Consider the following 17655-nt stretch of genomic DNA (forward strand, 5'->3'; position numbering starts at 1 on the left):
TATATATCTTTATTTTGTTTGTATATTTGGACAGCAGTTAGTTCAATTCGCCGTTGCTGAGGGATTTGCCAGCTTGCCACAGGTTCCAGACAGGCTACAACTACAGCCAGATCCGAGTCGTGTCCCCAGAGTTTCAGCAACTGGTTGGTGGGGGTTCTGCAGGTGGGTAGGGTAGGGGAGGGGCGTGACTGTCGACTGGTAAAGTTTGTGCTCGGGGTATAATTTTCGTAATGTCTTTAGGTTTAAATAAATACCACAAGCATAGTTTTATATTATTTAACACTTTGTGTGCTGCTTGGCTTGGGCAAAACTTTTGCCTGGCCTGTTCCAGTTTTTTGGCCAGCTCAACTACTGCTGCCTGTTTTTTTGTTTTTGTCATTTTATAACATTGCCAAATGAAGGAAGTTTTCTTGGTGTCTGTGTGTGTGTGTGTATGTGAGTGTGTGTGTGTGTGCGTGCAACTTGGCGAAAATACATTAAAAACTTTGCTGACGCATTTTCTGCGTCTCTAACCAAGGCACAGACTTTAGACTTTGGACTTTGGGAAGCTCTCGGCCAACTTGAGAGCTGCTACACAGTTGCAGTTGCTGTCTATCTGTGTGTGTGTGTGTGTGGCTGGCTTTGTCCCAGCCGGAAATGGTGTGAAAATTTCATTAAAATTGTAAAAGCCAAGAATATTGTGCACACTGTTTGCCGCTTTGTTTTCCTATTTACAAATTGCCTGGCCCAAAATGGAAAAACTAATGAACTTTGTCTACAGCCAAATGAAATGGTCATCATCTGATCATTTGAGTGCATTCTCAGTCTGTGTGTGCAGCGGACAATCGCCGGACAAAGTAAATTATGCGCAGCCCGAATAAAGATCTCAACTTTTCACTTTCCACTTTTCATGTTCCACTTTTCTGACTTTTCTCCACTCTTCGAACTGTTTGTAAACAAAGTTGTTAACCGATTTTTGGGACAACGCGTCAGAAACAAGCGAACGGCCATGGCATTAAAAAGGGTTCGCTGGCTAAACTTTTCGCTTTGATATAGATATTGAAATGGCCTTTTTTTCTCATACACTTGCCAGCGGGCATTTTAACTTTGTGTCAAGGCCGACGACTCTAAGAAGTTCATGTGTATATCCTATAGATCCAAGTCGGTAAAAGGCCTGTCTTTCGATTCCTGGCCTATCCTATCATTATCAAACTATTATCGAACCTTATTGCATGGCGAACTTTTATGTTTCCTAAGATATATACACCAAGTTCTGTCATAAGGAGCTTCACTCTCCGTCTGATACAAGTTTCTGCGAAACGATCTCAAATCGAGCTAAAATATTATATGACTTCTCCAGAAATAATTGCTATCCAAGCGTATTCAAGCCATGTCTAGTAGGCTATTTATTCCTCCAATTGTGCTAGGGGATTTAAACCTCGGCAACTTAAAAGGCTTCAATTTGTGCTTGTTGTGCGCTAGTATCTTTTTTTCATCGTGTTTTTTTGTTGTTGTTGTTGTTACATGACCAAATTGCGGGTGCCTCTGTTGTTGTTGATGTTGAACGGAACGCGCTTATGAGAATGTTTTGCGTTGGCTTTGCGCCCGCCGTAATAAATCAACGGCGCACGCAGTGAATCCTGTGAAGTCAAGTTGAACAAGCGGATTCGAGCAGCTTCCGGCGCCGAAAAAAAAAACACGGGAGAGAGCAAAAAAACAACAATCTGACGCACACGGCAAAAAAGGGAGTAAAATTTGAAGCAGCAGTTCGGTATGGTAATGACACACACAGACGGGAGATACTCTTATACCGAAACACCCACACACCCAGGCACACACAGCTGCAGAGAAGCCTAACGAACTAACAGCGCGGGCATAAATTACACGAGAGCAGAGCAGAGTCGACAACTTGGAGTGCATAGTCCGGGCCAGAAATAACAGTGTTCGGTGGGTGGAGTAGGATGCAGGGTGTTTTTGGGATGAAAGCCAAGCGGCGACAAAGTTATTTGCCGTAACTGTTACACTTTCAATTTGAGTTTATGGGCAGTAGCTGTGGGTGACAGCGCGCGGTTCCACTCTGTCAATTACAATTAATGTTTGTTTTTTCCTTTGTGCTCTCTTTTTATCTGTTCTAACTAACAAACTAACTAATTGCTGTACCAAAACCTGCAAAATTAAAGAGAGTTGTGGTGGGGTACAAACTGACGACGGGAATTTTCCAACACTAAGACAGGCCAACGTATCTAAATGGCATTTTGCAGCACGTCAAAAGTTAGAAGGTCGTCGGATTCCACGCAGCCAGGTGAAATATGGGTGGAAAAAAGTTTCAAACCATTTTCATAGCTGGAAAATTTGTAAAAGCTGCCTAGGCGTAGGACAAAAAAAGATCAGGCAATCGTATATATACAAATATATACATATATTCCATTTATATACAGATTTCTCAGTTAGAATCAAGCAGTCGCTGAGTTAGTAGCTAGGCGCTTTTGACTATTGTAGTACATAAGAACACAATAATCGATCAGAGTTTTTATACAAGCGGAATGTTTTAAAATTTTGGTTAATTTATACCACAAGTATCAACAGAAGCGCAAGCTTAAGATAGAGATAGAGAGAGAGTTTATGTGTGAGAGAGAGAGAGAGGATAAGGGAGAGCCTCGCCTTTGAGTATAATTGTTGTGCATATCGGATTATCGGGAAAAATAGCTGCTTGGCTCACAATGGAGAGCGAGCGATTCGGTCTGCTCTAGATCAATTTACTATACATAAAACCTGCTTCTATTTGCACCTTCTACAGATGCCACTGGCGGCAAGGTCGAGCAGGATGCGTTGAAGCCGGATACCAATTTACAGCTGGATATCGATGAGCTTGTCTCGAACAGCAGCGCCGACGATACGCCACCCTCCATGATCATTGTCGAGACATGCATCAGCTCGAAGGAGCCCCAAGTGCCGCTGCAGGCCAAGAACAGCAACACAAACGCAAAGAATTCGGAGCGTGATGCAGTCAATCATGTCGAGGCAGCCGATCAGGCCGGCTGCTCCATAACGCTGGGCCTCAAGCCGAATGTCCAATTCCAGATACTTTCGCAAAGCATCGACAGCTACGCCCAGCCGCTGGCCAGCACCGAGGCAGCCCTGGCCGCGGCCAACATCTCGTCGTGTGCCACCATAATGGCAGCTGGCAGCGATCCGGCCATTCCGATGCTGCGTCGCTGCGCGGACAGCGGCACCCAATGCAACAACCTCAACCTGGACTGCGAGGCGACCAATTCCAGCGATTCGATGCCATCGATTGGCTCGCTCGTCTGTCGCATTTGCCACAATGCCGATAATCCCGAACAGTGAGTACGATTATAAATCCTCCATGCATATAACTATCTATAAACACACATCTATGCCGTTTAAATTATAACTCACAGCAGAGCTATGGTTGAGGTAAAAACGACTAGGACATGCTCTGTAAAATGATGTTTGAACATTGTTTTGTATAAATTTCGAAGGTCCTCGAAGAAGAATCTTGAGGAAAACTGAAAATTAATATTATATTCAAAGTTCGCCTTATATACATCAAGATATTCCTATAAAACCTATAATACCCTACATATACCCTGTTTAGCTTATGCTAAATTCAACCTATGATACACAGCTGCATATACCCCCTGCGGCGCTGCGGTTACAGGGTATCAGACTGCATGACAATAAACATTGTGCGTGCGACCGCAAAATGCAAAAATTAATTGCATGACATTTTAATAAAATTAGCGTAATGGACTTTGCCATAGCAATTACATAAATACATATATAGTATATATAGAGGTATATATAGTTGATTTAACTGTAGTTTATCTGGCAAATATTATTATTTATATTAAATTATTAAAATGCAGCCGGAGGCGCAACATATGTATTTAGCATATATGTGGAAGTGTCAGGCTGTTTGCACCGGATGCTTGTTGAACTGTTTGCCCATCTGTCCGCACATTTAAATCCCGCTATTGTTGTTAACACACAATCCCCTATTAACCACCCTACGCCCCTCCCATTTTTGTTCTCTTTGCAGACTCGTGTCGCCGTGCTTGTGCAAGGGCTCGCTGACATATGTGCACGTACATTGCCTGGAGCGCTGGATTAGTACCTCGCGCTGCACAATCTGTGAGCTGTGCCAGTTTCATTATAACACGGAACAGACGCTGCGGTAAGTGCAATAAAAGCCGTGCAACGGTTCACGGGAAGGGCGGTTGGGGGGCTTGGGGCAAGCCAAGTGGCAACAGTTCAAAGTGTGTGGCATACTCGACAGTCGACACTCTTCATCAGCCGAAGTCGGGGCTTAGGCTTTGGCACTTTTTTAATCACTGAAAGCTTTGAGCTAACTAATTGCCCCACATTTGCGCAGCCCTTGTTCACTTTTACCACCTTATACCTGACCCACTCTTCATTAGCTACACCTGCCTGCAATCGCTGCGTTTGTGGTACTCGCGCGCCATGAGCCGGCGCGCCCTGCAGGAGGATTGCCAAATGTTCTCGCTGCTGACACTGGTCGCATTTGGCATAATTGGCACCTTGCTGGTGGGCATACAGTATTATGCGATGCACACGCAATCCTGGGGACTGAGCAAGTTGTGGACCAAGTCCTGGATGTTGTTCTTCTTGTTTATGACGGTGTGTATCGAGTGCCAGCTACCTCTCTCTCTCTCTCTCTCTGCTCTCTTTTCTCTGTCTTATATGAAGGCGCCTATCAACCCACAGATTACTGTTTACTTTGCCAATATCTATATGCTGATCAAGTCGCAGCTAACGCCCTGGTATCGGTAAGCAGTATTTGCATTTGGTTTCCAATTCCTGTTGAATCATACTCTACACCAACCCTTCCTCCCAGCTGGTGGCAGTCGGCGCGCGATATTAAGCTCATTTTGGAGAATCGACGACCCTTTCCGAATCCAAATCGCGTGCAGCAGCAGCAGCAACAACAGCAACAGCTGACCATAGACACTGCCTCGACAACGGCATCCATGTTTACGCATCATGATCAACTGGATGTCCAGGCGCGCTCCTCGCAGCCACAATTCCTGACGCCTTCCTCGAGCGCCTCCTCGCTGCCCAGACCTGTCCCCCCTTCTCCGCCTGCTGCTGCTGCTACTGCTGTGGTGGATAATAAGCAGTTGCCGCTGACAGAAACGAACAAAACCGATATGCCGCCAACATTGAATGCCTCGAACAGCACCGAAACGGCCATCGAACTGGCCATGGTGAGCACCAGTTCAAATCCCAAATCCCCAATGGTCAATTCCAAGTGCAGCGATGTCGCCGTTCCGCCTGCTGCTGACGCCAGCCTTGGCGTCGTCGTCGTCGAGTCTGACAAGGAGCAGCAGTCGGAGGCAAGAAACTAAGTAGTCTGTAATGCCCAATGGACAGTTTGTAATTAAGGGCTCAAGGGCAAGGCTCTCGTGGCTTTATATATATATATATATATATACATATACATGTATATGCTCTCGGAATGTTTTTGCCTGTCATTTATTTAATGTACTTTCAATGCTTTTAATGAACTCGCCAGGAGAACTTGTCTTAAACGAGCTAAACTTTGTTGCGCCCTTCTTTATTTGTCGCTCCTTTGCTGCGCCTGATGTGCGTTTAGATTAAGCTGCGTGTCTGCACTTGGCTCTGGCTTCCTTTACGCAGCGCAACTTCCGTTTCCGGCACGAGCTGGTGCAAATTAAAGCCGACGAGCCTGCAGCAAATGCCTGATGGCCATAGTCAGTCACGTGATTGATGGCTCATAAATTAGTCATTTCGTCTTAGCTCGAGCGCCCGACCCCCGTTGTCAACCCAACCTCGTTAGCTCGCCGCTCGCCTGAACCTGACTGTGGGCAACATTTTTCGCTTCGAGTGCAGCTCCAGTAATCGGGCAGTAATTTGGTTCGAGTTCTGCGCATTTAATATACATCTACTGGGCCAGCATAAATCCATCCTCTCCACTTCAAATCCAGTCCCACTCGTGGGCGTATTTGCCTTCGTGACCGCCTAAAGCTGTCGCTGCGTGGGCTTTGCTCCAGCTTCTGCTGTTGCTGCTGATGTTGACATATTAGGAGTAGCCTACAGGCCACCCCTTCTCCTCCTACACCTCCTGCTGCTACTACTATTTTGCAAAGGGTTAACAGCATGGCGACCTTCAATCAATGTTGCTGGCCAGGCTCAGGCAATCACTGCCTCACGTCAAGCTAAATGATTGAGCATTTGCCAGCCTAAATAGCTTCAAATCCCCGCTGCTCGATATGGCCTCATCACATTTTCTTTATACATCTTCTTTTTTTTTGTTATCAACTAAACGCAAAATTGAAAGCAAAGTCAAGTAGTTCCTAGAAAGACTTAGCTGTAAAGGAACAAAAAAAAAAAAGACAGAAAAAAGAGGAAAATATCCGGCAGCAAAGCTTTTATAAGCGCAAATCTCTAAGGAATTGTTTTCTTACCAAAGCAGTTCATATTTCCATTTCTTGGATTTGCATTGCAACACTTTGTGCCTTGGCATGCGATTATTCTTTTCTGCCCTTACTCGCTTTTCATGGAAAAAATACTTTTTAAGAAATGCTGCTGCATTAAAAGTTTAAAGGCAAAGCTGTGAAGGTTCATGTTCAGAACTTGGGTAAAACAATTAATAAAAAAATCAGCTCGAATTTCTTTTTGGCTTTTCAAATATTTCATTATTGATTTATAATTAGATATTGCAAATGTAGACAAATCGCCAAAAACGTTTGTACGAAGCTTTTTTGCTTACCGTCCGATTTGCCTTAAACTCAATTTCAAAGATCTTTGAGAGAAATGTTTTTAATATATATTTAATATATATAGACATAGGTAAAAATCTCCCATCCCATCAGAACTTAACCGATTTTCACGAGGTTTGGCTTTACCAGCATGGTTTTTGCCTCTAGTTCAATCTGGCATCTACATCTGGCAACATTATGCTTGTATTCTATTTGAGGCTTAAGCGTATTCCCTGGAATATAATTCATAATAATAATTCATGGATCGGTCCACAATATTATATAGCTGTCTTAGGAACAATCGGCATTTATTTATAAAGATGTTCAACCAGCTATATTCACGGGAGATCACGGGAGATCCCTAAACTTTGTGCTAAATGTGCCCATGCTAAGCTCCTTGCAACTTTTCAAACAATCCCTAGCAAATGTCTAGAACATACTCCACCCTATTTTGGGTGTATATTGTTATATTTGATACTTACATCCTTATCGCCCAGTCGCTCCACGCGGCAGTGCAGGAAGCCCGTTTGGCCCACGGTGACGGTCAAGTTTCGCGGCACATCAAAGTCGAAATAGGGCAGCAGATTTGATGGCGAGATTGTTGTTGTTAATGTTGTTGTTGCTGGTGTCGGGGCTAACGCAGCGCTCGAGCCTACAAGAGAGAGAGAAAGAGAGGGGCGAGTGTGAGAGAGGGGGCAGTGAGAGTGTGAAATTGTTGTAGCATAAAAAAAAAAACAAAAAAACTTGTGCCAAATGGAAATTTATTTTCATTTTCATTGTGCATACGTATTGTTTCGAGCAAAAGGCCTTCCAATGCCAGGCCACAATGTGGTACAGTCTCGCATGTGTGTGAGTGTATGTGTGTGTGTGTGTGTGTGTGTGTGTGTGTGTGTGTGTGTGTTAGAGTGGGGTGCGCTATGCCAGGCAAAGCACAAAACACTCGCAAAAACTGAAAAGTAATAAAATTCTCATAAAAATTCAGCAGAAAAACACGAAAATCTTCAACAAACAATTATATTCCCCGTTTTGTTTTTGCTCTTGCTTTAGCATATTGTACGCTTGTTTATATGTACATATACATATATATGCATATATCTGTGTGTGTGTGTGTGTATATAGAAGGCTGAAGCTTTGCCCAGCATTTCCTGCATCTCTTTCGTATATATAGATTTGTGTATGGATTATTAACGTTTCATTGGAAATGCGAATTTATTTATATCAGCTCATGTTTGTTTCTCTCTAACTGTTTGCTCAGCCCATATTTTGTTGTTGTTGTTGGTATACCCTGCATCTGCTTAAATTGGATAAACAGGGTATAATTGTCCCAGGCATAGTATGTAACAGACTGAAGAAGTCATCCGAGATGAGATGAACTATAAAAGCTAGAGATTTGTAAATGTGGACGTTGATGGTTCTAAACTAAGAAAAGATCCAGTTCGAGGTAGAACATTGCCTACTCGCTCCATTGCCAAAAAATTGGTAAGCATCGACATCGATCTAGAATATTTTATGTTTTTTTCATATCTAATCCCTGTAGTGTCAAAATTGTAAGAACAATTGGAGATATAGCCTCGAGCTATTAATTCCCTGACAAAAGCATACAAATCCGACTATAAGAGACCAAGTTAATTAAGAACTCACTTCGCATACAAACGTTTGTCGAAGGAATGAAGAATCGTACACCGGCTTTAGGGTATCTCCTAGTCGGTCTCTGCCGACTAGATCAATCTTGGTGTGTGATTCGGTGCGTGTTGAACGCCCCTTTTGGCAGGCATTTAGTGCTCGAGGCTAGGATTTAATTCGGCATTAACAAACAAACCGCAGCACGGAAGCAATATGAAACGCGATTTAATTGAAAATTAATATGGTTGCCGCTGAATTGACGACAACAGCGGACGGGGCGGGCTGTTTGGTAGGGGGTAGCTTGTATATAACAGGAAATCAAAAAGAGCAAATACAGCTTAGCCAAATGGCCAGGCAATAGCTCTCCAAAATAAAAAAGAAGCAAAACTTCTCAGTTTGGCTTCTTAACTATGTTTTTGCAGCCAAACTTTGGGCAGAGCACAAAAGTCAGGCAAATGAACATGGCCAGATAAGCGCCCAGGCCGGACCAGAAGCGAATCTTGTTTTAGCCAACTGCTAAAATAAGTTCATCAATACGCGATATAGATAAGAACAGACAGACGTGCAGGCGGGCACAGAGAGTCAGACGAGTCAGACAGGCGGACGGACAGACAGTGTCTCAAAGTTTTTGCACATCAAAGCGTTTTGCAGAAATCAGCGTACACAGCGCAGTCAGCCAGCTGGAATTGGAATAATTGAATGAGGCAAGCAGCAGGCAGCAGGAGGACGAGCCAGAGTCAGTAGCAAAAGAGAGACAGACAGGAAGGCAACCAGTTTATCGAACTTTGAACTGAATTGCAGGCGGGTTGTCGAGCGGGGCGCCAAACGTGTCGTAAGAGTCGAAATATATAAAGCGCACAAAAGTATGCTACGGATTTTTTTGGTCCCGGCCCCGGTCCCGCACCCAGCCCCAAACCGGCTGCTGTTGCACATTTCCTTTTCCGCACGCGCCGCAAAAGCACGCAACGAAAATCGACAGCGAAAACTTTTTGGCCAACACGCGCGAAAAGGCAGCTGCAAAACATACGCAAAACTTTTACCACATGCGTAAAGCACGCAAAGCGGTTGGTAAGGAGGCCATGGCTATGACGAGTTTCGGGGCATGACAAATTTTACAATTTACTGCGAAATTCGAACACAAAGTTAAATTTAATGTGCGCCCGCAACATTGCTGTACGTGCCCCACCAAACGCTCAGCCAATATGCAAAGTATCCAAAGTGTAGATAATTCTAAAAACAACACGAAAAGAAAAACGAGACAAAAAAATAAAAAAAAAGAGGGAGAGGCGAAAAGAAAAGCAATTTCCATGCTGCAAGAGATATGCAGCAAAACTGAGAGCTGAAAACTGAACTGAACACCAAATTTGCATATTTAATTTGCTGTTTGATATCTCGAGGTTACACTAAGTATATCTATGAGATACATGAGATAAAAGCTGTAGCGCTGATAAAATCGCTTAAAGGCACAACAAGAAGCAGATAACTTGAGCCTGAATTTGAAATAGTTGCTGTAAATGAAAATACTTTTGACGGCGAGGCAAAGTAAGGCAACTGTATGGCTAAAGCTAAGGCTAGCTTAACGCACAGATACCCTGTAACCAGCGCTGCAGTGGTCGAAATGTTTTGTTAGTTTTATGCAATATTTAGACTCTTTTTTTATTTCAAAGCTTGAATGTAACCTCTGAAGCCAGTTGTAGTCGACTGCATACAACTCAGCTCACATTGGAAAAGAAACTAGATTGTAAACAGATTTCTGTATAATCCTATAGGATAACTTTGCGGCTTACCCGTTCACTGGCAAAAATGCCTAAAATATCTTCACAGCTTATCCTTCATGTATTTAAAATTCTGAAGCGAGAATATTATACAGAATTTGTGTATAGAATATCAAGTAACTATGTATTTAGGATATGGATAGATAACTTCAACGTCTAATCAAAAACCAAACATTGCTCATAAGATTACCGATATGCGGAGATATATATATTGCTTGTCCGACTTTTGGGATTGGAATGAATACAATCCTGTGTCCTCAAAATCGGAGTCTTAAACGCAGACATCGTACTATAACATACATAAAGTGCACTCGCTTTTTGCTAATGTATAATGAAAACACATTCGATTCGTTGGTACATATTGTTGCTATATATAACTTGCATATAGACTTCTTTTTAGCCCTTCATTTTGGGATATTAAAAGCGAGGCACCTAGCTGTACTCTGGCCAAAACGCAGTAGGCCCAAAGTGGGCTGCCTGGCCTGGCTTCCCCCTGGTCCCCAGCCTGAGCCTGGCCGGGCAACGAAAACCGAACGAAATTAGCTTTTGAAATTTTGCACGTATGCGTGCGTGGCGTGGAAATGCGTGGGAAATCCATGAAACAGCCAGGATACGTGTCCTGTTCGGCTGAAGCTGAACTTAATTTATTGTTTATCAGCGGGCACGAAATTTATGACCAGAGCGGCAAGCAACTCTGTTTGTGTGTGAGTGCGCTCTGTGTGTGTGTGTGCTTGTGTGTGTGTGTGTGTGTGTGTGCTTTGCTGGGCGCTAATTTTAAGTTTATGCATGGAAAATTTGCTGCGTGCTCATGTTGAGCAAATTAACGATGCGGCTGGCGGAAAACCCGAAGCACAACTTGTCGCTGTTGTTGTTTTACCATCGATCAGCACACACAAACAAATAAGAATGTTTGGCAATGCACGACTAACGGATACCCTGCACCCAGAACATACATATATTTTGTGCTATTTTCCTGACAAACTTCGGTGCTTATAGCCCAATCTATATAAAATTTGTGCCCAAGTATGGCATACAAAGGTATATACCCTAGAGCGACGTTTCACAGTCATAAAAAAAAAATTGATTCAATTTTGGCCAAAGGTGAAATCTTCTTGTTTTGAATACCCTATACAAGAATGTACACAAGTTTTGTATAACTTGCTCTTAGACATGTTTCCAAATCGATCTTAATAGATATAAAGAAAAGGGAATAAGATATCAAATGAAATCCTGTTGTAAATGCTAGCGAAGAATATTTATCGTTATTTACTTGAGAAGTATATGTTTCTTAGAGAGTTCCGTTTGTCTAATTTTTGTCGGATCTGGCTAGACCTGACTGCCTGTTGCGTACGCTAGCACGCAGCTATTCGACCCTTTTTAGCTATTTGCCAACAACAGCTGCTGTTGTCAGATTTTGGCTTTAAGCGCGTTTAATCAAAAACGTTGCCTACCAAAATTGACATGATGCATGGCCAATAGGGCTGATGCGGGCAGCAGCTTTTCGCCAAATTAGCGAAATGTGGTGGAAAATGTTACCGAGTTTACATAACGCACATTGGCTAAATTTATGGAATGTCATTTGCTGTGCGCACACATATTATAATAGATCGCATGGAAAACCGCATCAAATTGAAAGCCGTCCTGCTTCTCCTTCTGCCCCTTTGCGGCGGAATCCGCTTTGTAGACTCTTTATAGGCGCTTTAATTGAGCGTTAAATGGATTGCACTGCTTTTGCTTTATGCAAATCGAAGGCAAACATTTCTGTTGGCCAAACAAACCGAATGATTAGTGAGACGCGTTTGTGTGACACGCGTAAACTAGCAGCAAATATCACGTATGGCAAAGCAAACACATCGACCAGGGGCGTAGTTCAAATGAGAGGGGGGGAGCCCGATGCCTTGAAAGCTCGTGGGCTGCTATCAATCAGCAGCAAACTAAACACGCTTAAAAATCAATCACGCTTGCCAAAGGTTAGCCCCCCTCTTGCCACTAAGCCACTGTTTGAGCAGCAGGCAATATACCCTGCAGCAGAAACTGAACAGAGTTTTGCGAACTTGACTGGCTGCTGAAGCATAATTGTACATAGTATATGCATTATCCAGGGTATAGGCTAGCACATCAGCTTATTGTCAGCATTGCCGCCTGTGTTTGTTTGCTCTCAAGCTAAAGTCAGCTCCCGGCCAAGACGCCTTCAATATATATACATGTATATATATATAGAAATATATGTATATGTATGTATATATCCATGATCCCAGCACTTAAGGTTAAGTTGCGCCTGACAACACATTGACGCATTGAGTGGCAACGCCGTCGCTGTTGCAGCTGCACTCGACGCAGCGCCTGTTGACTTGCCACAAATTGTCTAGACTGCAGCAGACGCAGATAAATAGAGTGAGTAAGCGGTGAAGAGGGGACTGCTGCCACTGCCACTCAGCCGCAGCCGCATTGAGCGCTCTTTTAAATATGTTCAACTATCGATTATGTTGCTAAAGTGTTTCCGCTTAGCTATTCAGAGGTGGCGTATACAAGGGGGGGCAAGGAGCTTGCAAGGCGGGCGAGCGGTTGGCGCATACAAATCAGCTAACGTGTGGAGAAAAAAAGCTGGCAGCAAGATTTACCAGGCAATAAATATTTGTAAACCCCTAAGCAGTAACTCAAAGCTCAGCTTTGATTTAATTTGAAGCTCTCGTTTTACCTGATGTTATTTATTTAACTAGCTGTTAAATGCAAATATGTAAATTAATGAAAAATACTGTATCACGTTATAATTAAAGCTAAGCTCTGTTTTACTTAGAGTTTGAGCTCACTTTTAACCTAAAGTTACATATTTAACTGGCAGTTAAATTCAAACAAATATGTTTTAAGCTTAACGAAGCAAATGAGGAGTTAACTAAGATTAGTTTTTGCCTTGAGATAAGTTTGAATTACATTTAACCAAATGTTATATATTTAACAGGTAGTTAATTCTAACCAAGTATATGTTAGACTAAAAGAGGTCGAACTAAGCTCCGCTTTGATTTAAGTTGATGGTAAACTCAACTTAATTTTATCCATTTAAATTCAAGTGGAATTTAAGCAAATATATGTATGGCTAGCTTTAAGTTAATGCCATATATTTGTCTACCACTTTTATACAAACTAATGGCTGCTGTTGTTCTAGCAGCTGGCAGTCAACATTTATGGCTTTTTGTTATATTTTTAGACTTCTATGTCAGCAATTAGACCGAAATACGTAATCAAGCAGCTCAACTTATAAGGCTTTAGTTCTATAAATGGCCATAGTTGATGTTAATTAAATATACATAGCTAGGTATGTTTTGAATAAGCAACGGCAAATTAGGTACTAGGCATAAGGTGTATGTACTGATGCAAGATAATTACATGGTTGCCATGAAGAAGTATGTAGTCCAGCACGCATGCTAGCATGCTAACAATAGCGATGAATATGTCAGCACTTCGGTTTACTTAACGTTTACGCAAGCACTTAGTCGGATGCCAAACAAAGTTTTTTTTCGGGTTCGAATTATAGCTGAGCTGCATTTATTTTACAGTAAATGTGCATTAGGCTAACTGAGAGTGTGTGCGAGAGAGAGAGAGAGGGATAGTGTAAGCGAAAGAGAGACGGCAGCTTAGGTTGTGGCTGCCCTTAATTCATTCGTTAAGTTCAAGTGCGTAGAGGGAGAGACTTACGTATGAGTGTCTGTGTGTGTCTTTTTGTCGCATGTAAAACTTTTTCGATGCGTCGCCATTTTTATAGCATACCCCGAGGCGCAATGTCTGGCTCAGACTCTGTGTCAGCGCTTGGAGAGACTTTGGGCAATAGTTGCCATTGAGCTAATGTTATTAGTGTCGCGCTTGGAATTTATTATGTCATTTTTGTTTTTTCTATTTTAAGCAACCGCACAGCCTCTTATGAATGCTTAAATACTTAAATTCGGCTCATAAAAATAAAGAAAATGAGCGACTACGCATGAGTCACGCACATGTATCTTTTAGTCGGGGCAATCGAATGTATGTATGAGAAAACTGTGACTGTTGACACTTGAGCGACCAGCTAAGTTGCTTGGCCCCCGGTTTCGGCTACGGCTGCCAGCTGCCATGTCGCGACGTTGCCGCATTCCAATGAGCATAAAAAGCAAAGTTAAAGCGGCGACAAGCGCGCGATTCTCATTTAAATCTCTGGCTCAGTCTACATGCCTGCCTGCCTGCCTGCCTGCCTGCCTGGCCTGGCCTGCCAGTCGCATAATATATGTGCCACATACTCGCTCGCATTTGCGGCTGCTGCCACATTTGCATGCGCATCACATGTCACAGCGATGACGACGCGAACAAGCCACGGCCCAAATTCCGCCCCGCGCCCCACCGCCAAAAAAATATGCGAGCGGAAACGAAATCAGATAAACGCTTGCTGAATGGCGCCCATGGCGACAACTGACGGATATGCCTCGTAAATTCTTGTCGAGATTCGCAAGATCGTTTAAAATGTATTTGCAGCAAATCAGAAATCCTCAAATCGGAAATCAACGACAATCGCTTTAAATGGCGAGCATTCTTTTCCCCCTTTTCATCTTTTTATTTTTCTTTTTTCTCTGTGTCATAAAAATCAAATATTTCAATATTTACGCAGATTAAGTATGACAGCAAACGCAACTTGCCCCAAAATCATTTTGGCCCACCTGTTCAATATTAAATACCCAAAGGTGTTATTTAACGTGCGTCTACAATAAATTTTTGTAGCCACGCGACGAGTGTGTTGACAAAGCCATACACAAACACACACGAACACACACACACACACACTTAAACACATGCACACACTCCATTTCCACAGCATTATATTGAGTAAAATGCTGGCGTTTGCAGCTTTACGAGAACATTTCAGCCAGGCATTTTTGCCGAGCGCAGCATTTGCACAACTAACCCCAAAACGCAGCGAACTTGTGTATGTGTGGGTGTGTGTGTGTGTGTGAGTGTGCGTGTGTGCTTGTACCCTAAATGATTTTGCTACAGTTAAATACAGACATGCATCGTTTGTCGAAATCCTCTTTCACGCAGTTTACATTTGCTGTTTGCTCAAAGAGTTCGTTTCTTCGACCAAGATTTAACTGGAACTTAAAACTGGCCTTAAACTTTTTAAAGTGTGCGCTTACAGCTATTTATTTTGCAGTTCCTTTTTTTGGTTAACTGCACGCAGAGAGCACTTAAATATAATTGCATTTAATTTCAGTTTCGAAGCGCTGCAAATTGCTTCCAAATATTGCGTATACGTAATGTGCACGCTGCGTATACGCAATATACGTATATATATATATATATATATTGTATATATATGCATGCTTGCACTCAATTATAGACAAATTGTTGGCAATTGCCTGCTCGTATGTTTAGCAATTTTTCATTCCACTCGCCCTCGCGACCCTCCACAAACCCATGCCCCTCTCGCTCGACGAAGTCAACAGCCAGAGCTGGCAATTTTCTATTTGAATTGACTCGATTTAGTCGATACTTTTGTGTACCGAAAACTTCTTCTTCTGGCAACTGCTCGACGCACTTAGGCGCGACAATTAATTTACGGCGCAGACGTTTGCCAAGCCATAAATTATGCCCGGACTTAGAAACCCGGACAGGCGTGCGTGCGAGCGGTTCGACAATAATTGAACCACATGGCGTATGCATAATGTGAAGAGCAAAGCGAGAGTCGCTTGATAAATGTGCTTTAAATCAGCACAGAGAAAATATGTGAATGCGGTCTGCACGTGCTGCATATTCTTTTGACAGTTCTCACAATTTGCTAATCATAAATCTGTGCTAATATATTAGCTAACAAGGCACTGGACAATTAAATTAGAGTTTGGAGAAACAAGCTGGGATACAATGCAGGAAACTAATTGGACTTTATGAGTGTGAGTGGTAGAGTGAAATTGACGTTGAAAGCAAACTGGGTTATCATGGCTAAAATTAATCAAACTTTAATTGTGAAAAGTGCGTTGAAATGGATCTCGAATGTTGAAATAAAATAGTTATTGCTCTCGAGTTGATTTCTTCTCATGAAAGTGGGACTTCAAGTTGTTGTCCTCAAGGTAATCTCGCCTCGATCTTCTCTTGGGCAACTAAACAACGAGGATGCGGGTTCGAATCTCAGGCTAGTGTATGTGTATGTCGTTTTGTCTCAGCAGCCCTACAAGTGTTTTATGAAAACGTGATCTTACAAACGTGCTTAGCTTAGATACCTGAATGTCGATCCAAATCAAACGAGAAGTCGCTGGTTCTAATTAATCAAAAAACCTAGATTCTTTTAATTGCTGCAGTCGTATTTTTATTCTATATTTTCAATACATTCCATGCGAACAAGTTCTTCTCGTCTTATTAAAACATGGATTTATCATTTCTGCACTCGACTTGGGATTACTATTTTAGCTAATGTTAAATCATGCTACTTCGTTTGTTTCCTACTCTGCTCCTACTTCCTACTCTGGCTATGCTAGAACTCTTGAAGCTGCCCCCAAATGCAAGTATCTGTGATTATTGATGCTTTTGCGTATGACAGCGACATCATGTTAAAACGCCAATTCAGTTGTACTGATGATTAATTTCTCGCTACACGCAAAAAATAGAATGTCAGACTTGAGCGTGTGCCCAAAACTTAACTAAATCAAGTATGTCGCATGTAAGGCACTTATATTTATTATAATATATTTTGTATACTTTTTTAAAGAGAGTGCTTATTGTATAATCTCTTTGAAGCAATCGTCGGCATTTCGCGCAGTGTACGGCGCACACAACTTGAGTTGGACAACCTAATTTGGTTGAAATGTTGTGCCATCAATGTGTATTAGCCACAGCAGCTGACCAACCACTCCACCACATTATTGTTGTTGTTGTTGTTGTGGCATGTAACACTGCGGCTAATTGTGCGCTAATTGAATTTCAGCTGGTGTGTCCAGCATTTGGCTGCAATTGAGCCGAGCTTGACAGTTGCACCGCTGCGAAATGCATAATTCTCAAGGCAAGCCCAGAGCACTTGCAGATGTGTGAAGGCCTTCGAGCTGGACAAGTTATATGGCCATTGGCTACAGCAAGTTCAAAGGATGTGCGAGCTGTTCAAGGCAAGGCAAGAGCACTAGCAGAAAAGTGAAAAAACAGGAATATAAAAAAATGACATGCACAAAAGACAAGTTGTCAAAAGTCGATATATAGTCGATGGCTGGGGCGTTCTTCAACTACATTTGTCGTATTTTATTTCAGCTTTTGACTGAAAAATGTACAAAACTGTTGGGGCGGGCCCGACCCTGTCGTGCTGGCGGCAGGGGAAGGGGTTGTGGTGTTGCCCTATTGTATTGTTTCCGGCATCTCTATTGTTCCGCTGGCAACACTCTAAGCGGGGCGGCTCAAATTGCCAAACAGACATTGAACTTTGGCCGCTCACACAAACAGACACAGAGAGCGAAAACAAAGCGAGTCGTTGGGTCACAGTTACAGTTACATGAGCGCACCACTTACACACACACACA

At 42.6% G+C, this 17655-nt stretch overlaps 2 protein-coding genes across 3 annotated transcripts in view; one reads left to right on the plus strand and one right to left on the minus strand.

Moving 5' to 3' along the window:
* The window catches only part of dpr1 (defective proboscis extension response 1), a 72732-nt gene that overhangs the window by 20796 nt on the left and 34281 nt on the right, over positions 1–17655 (minus strand). For both annotated transcript variants that reach the window (XM_015168730.3, XM_002059402.4), the window contains exon 2: positions 7226–7395. In XM_015168730.3, the coding sequence (XP_015024216.1) occupies positions 7226–7395 (170 nt within the window). The remainder of the gene's footprint in view (positions 1–7225; positions 7396–17655) is intronic.
* On the plus strand, positions 2444–5480 carry LOC6635816 (E3 ubiquitin-protein ligase MARCHF4). The gene is made up of 6 exons (XM_002059403.4): positions 2444–2718; positions 2777–3323; positions 4043–4177; positions 4422–4641; positions 4729–4790; positions 4859–5480. The coding sequence occupies exons 1-6, from the start codon at positions 2700–2702 to the stop codon at positions 5367–5369; spliced, it is 1494 nt and encodes a 497-aa protein (XP_002059439.2). The 5' UTR covers positions 2444–2699; the 3' UTR covers positions 5370–5480.

The sequence above is a fragment of the Drosophila virilis genome, chromosome 5 (assembly GCF_030788295.1).
Source record: "Drosophila virilis strain 15010-1051.87 chromosome 5, Dvir_AGI_RSII-ME, whole genome shotgun sequence".
NCBI lineage: Eukaryota > Metazoa > Arthropoda > Insecta > Diptera > Drosophilidae > Drosophila > Drosophila virilis.

Bases quoted from the DNA above. Each gene is read 5' to 3' on its own strand.
- LOC6635816 (XM_002059403.4), top strand. The intron at 4,178-4,421 runs GTAAGTGCAATA...ACTCTTCATTAG, and splicing joins AACACGGAACAGACGCTGCG to CTACACCTGCCTGCAATCGC. The intron at 4,642-4,728 runs GTGTGTATCGAG...ATCAACCCACAG, and splicing joins TGTTCTTCTTGTTTATGACG to ATTACTGTTTACTTTGCCAA.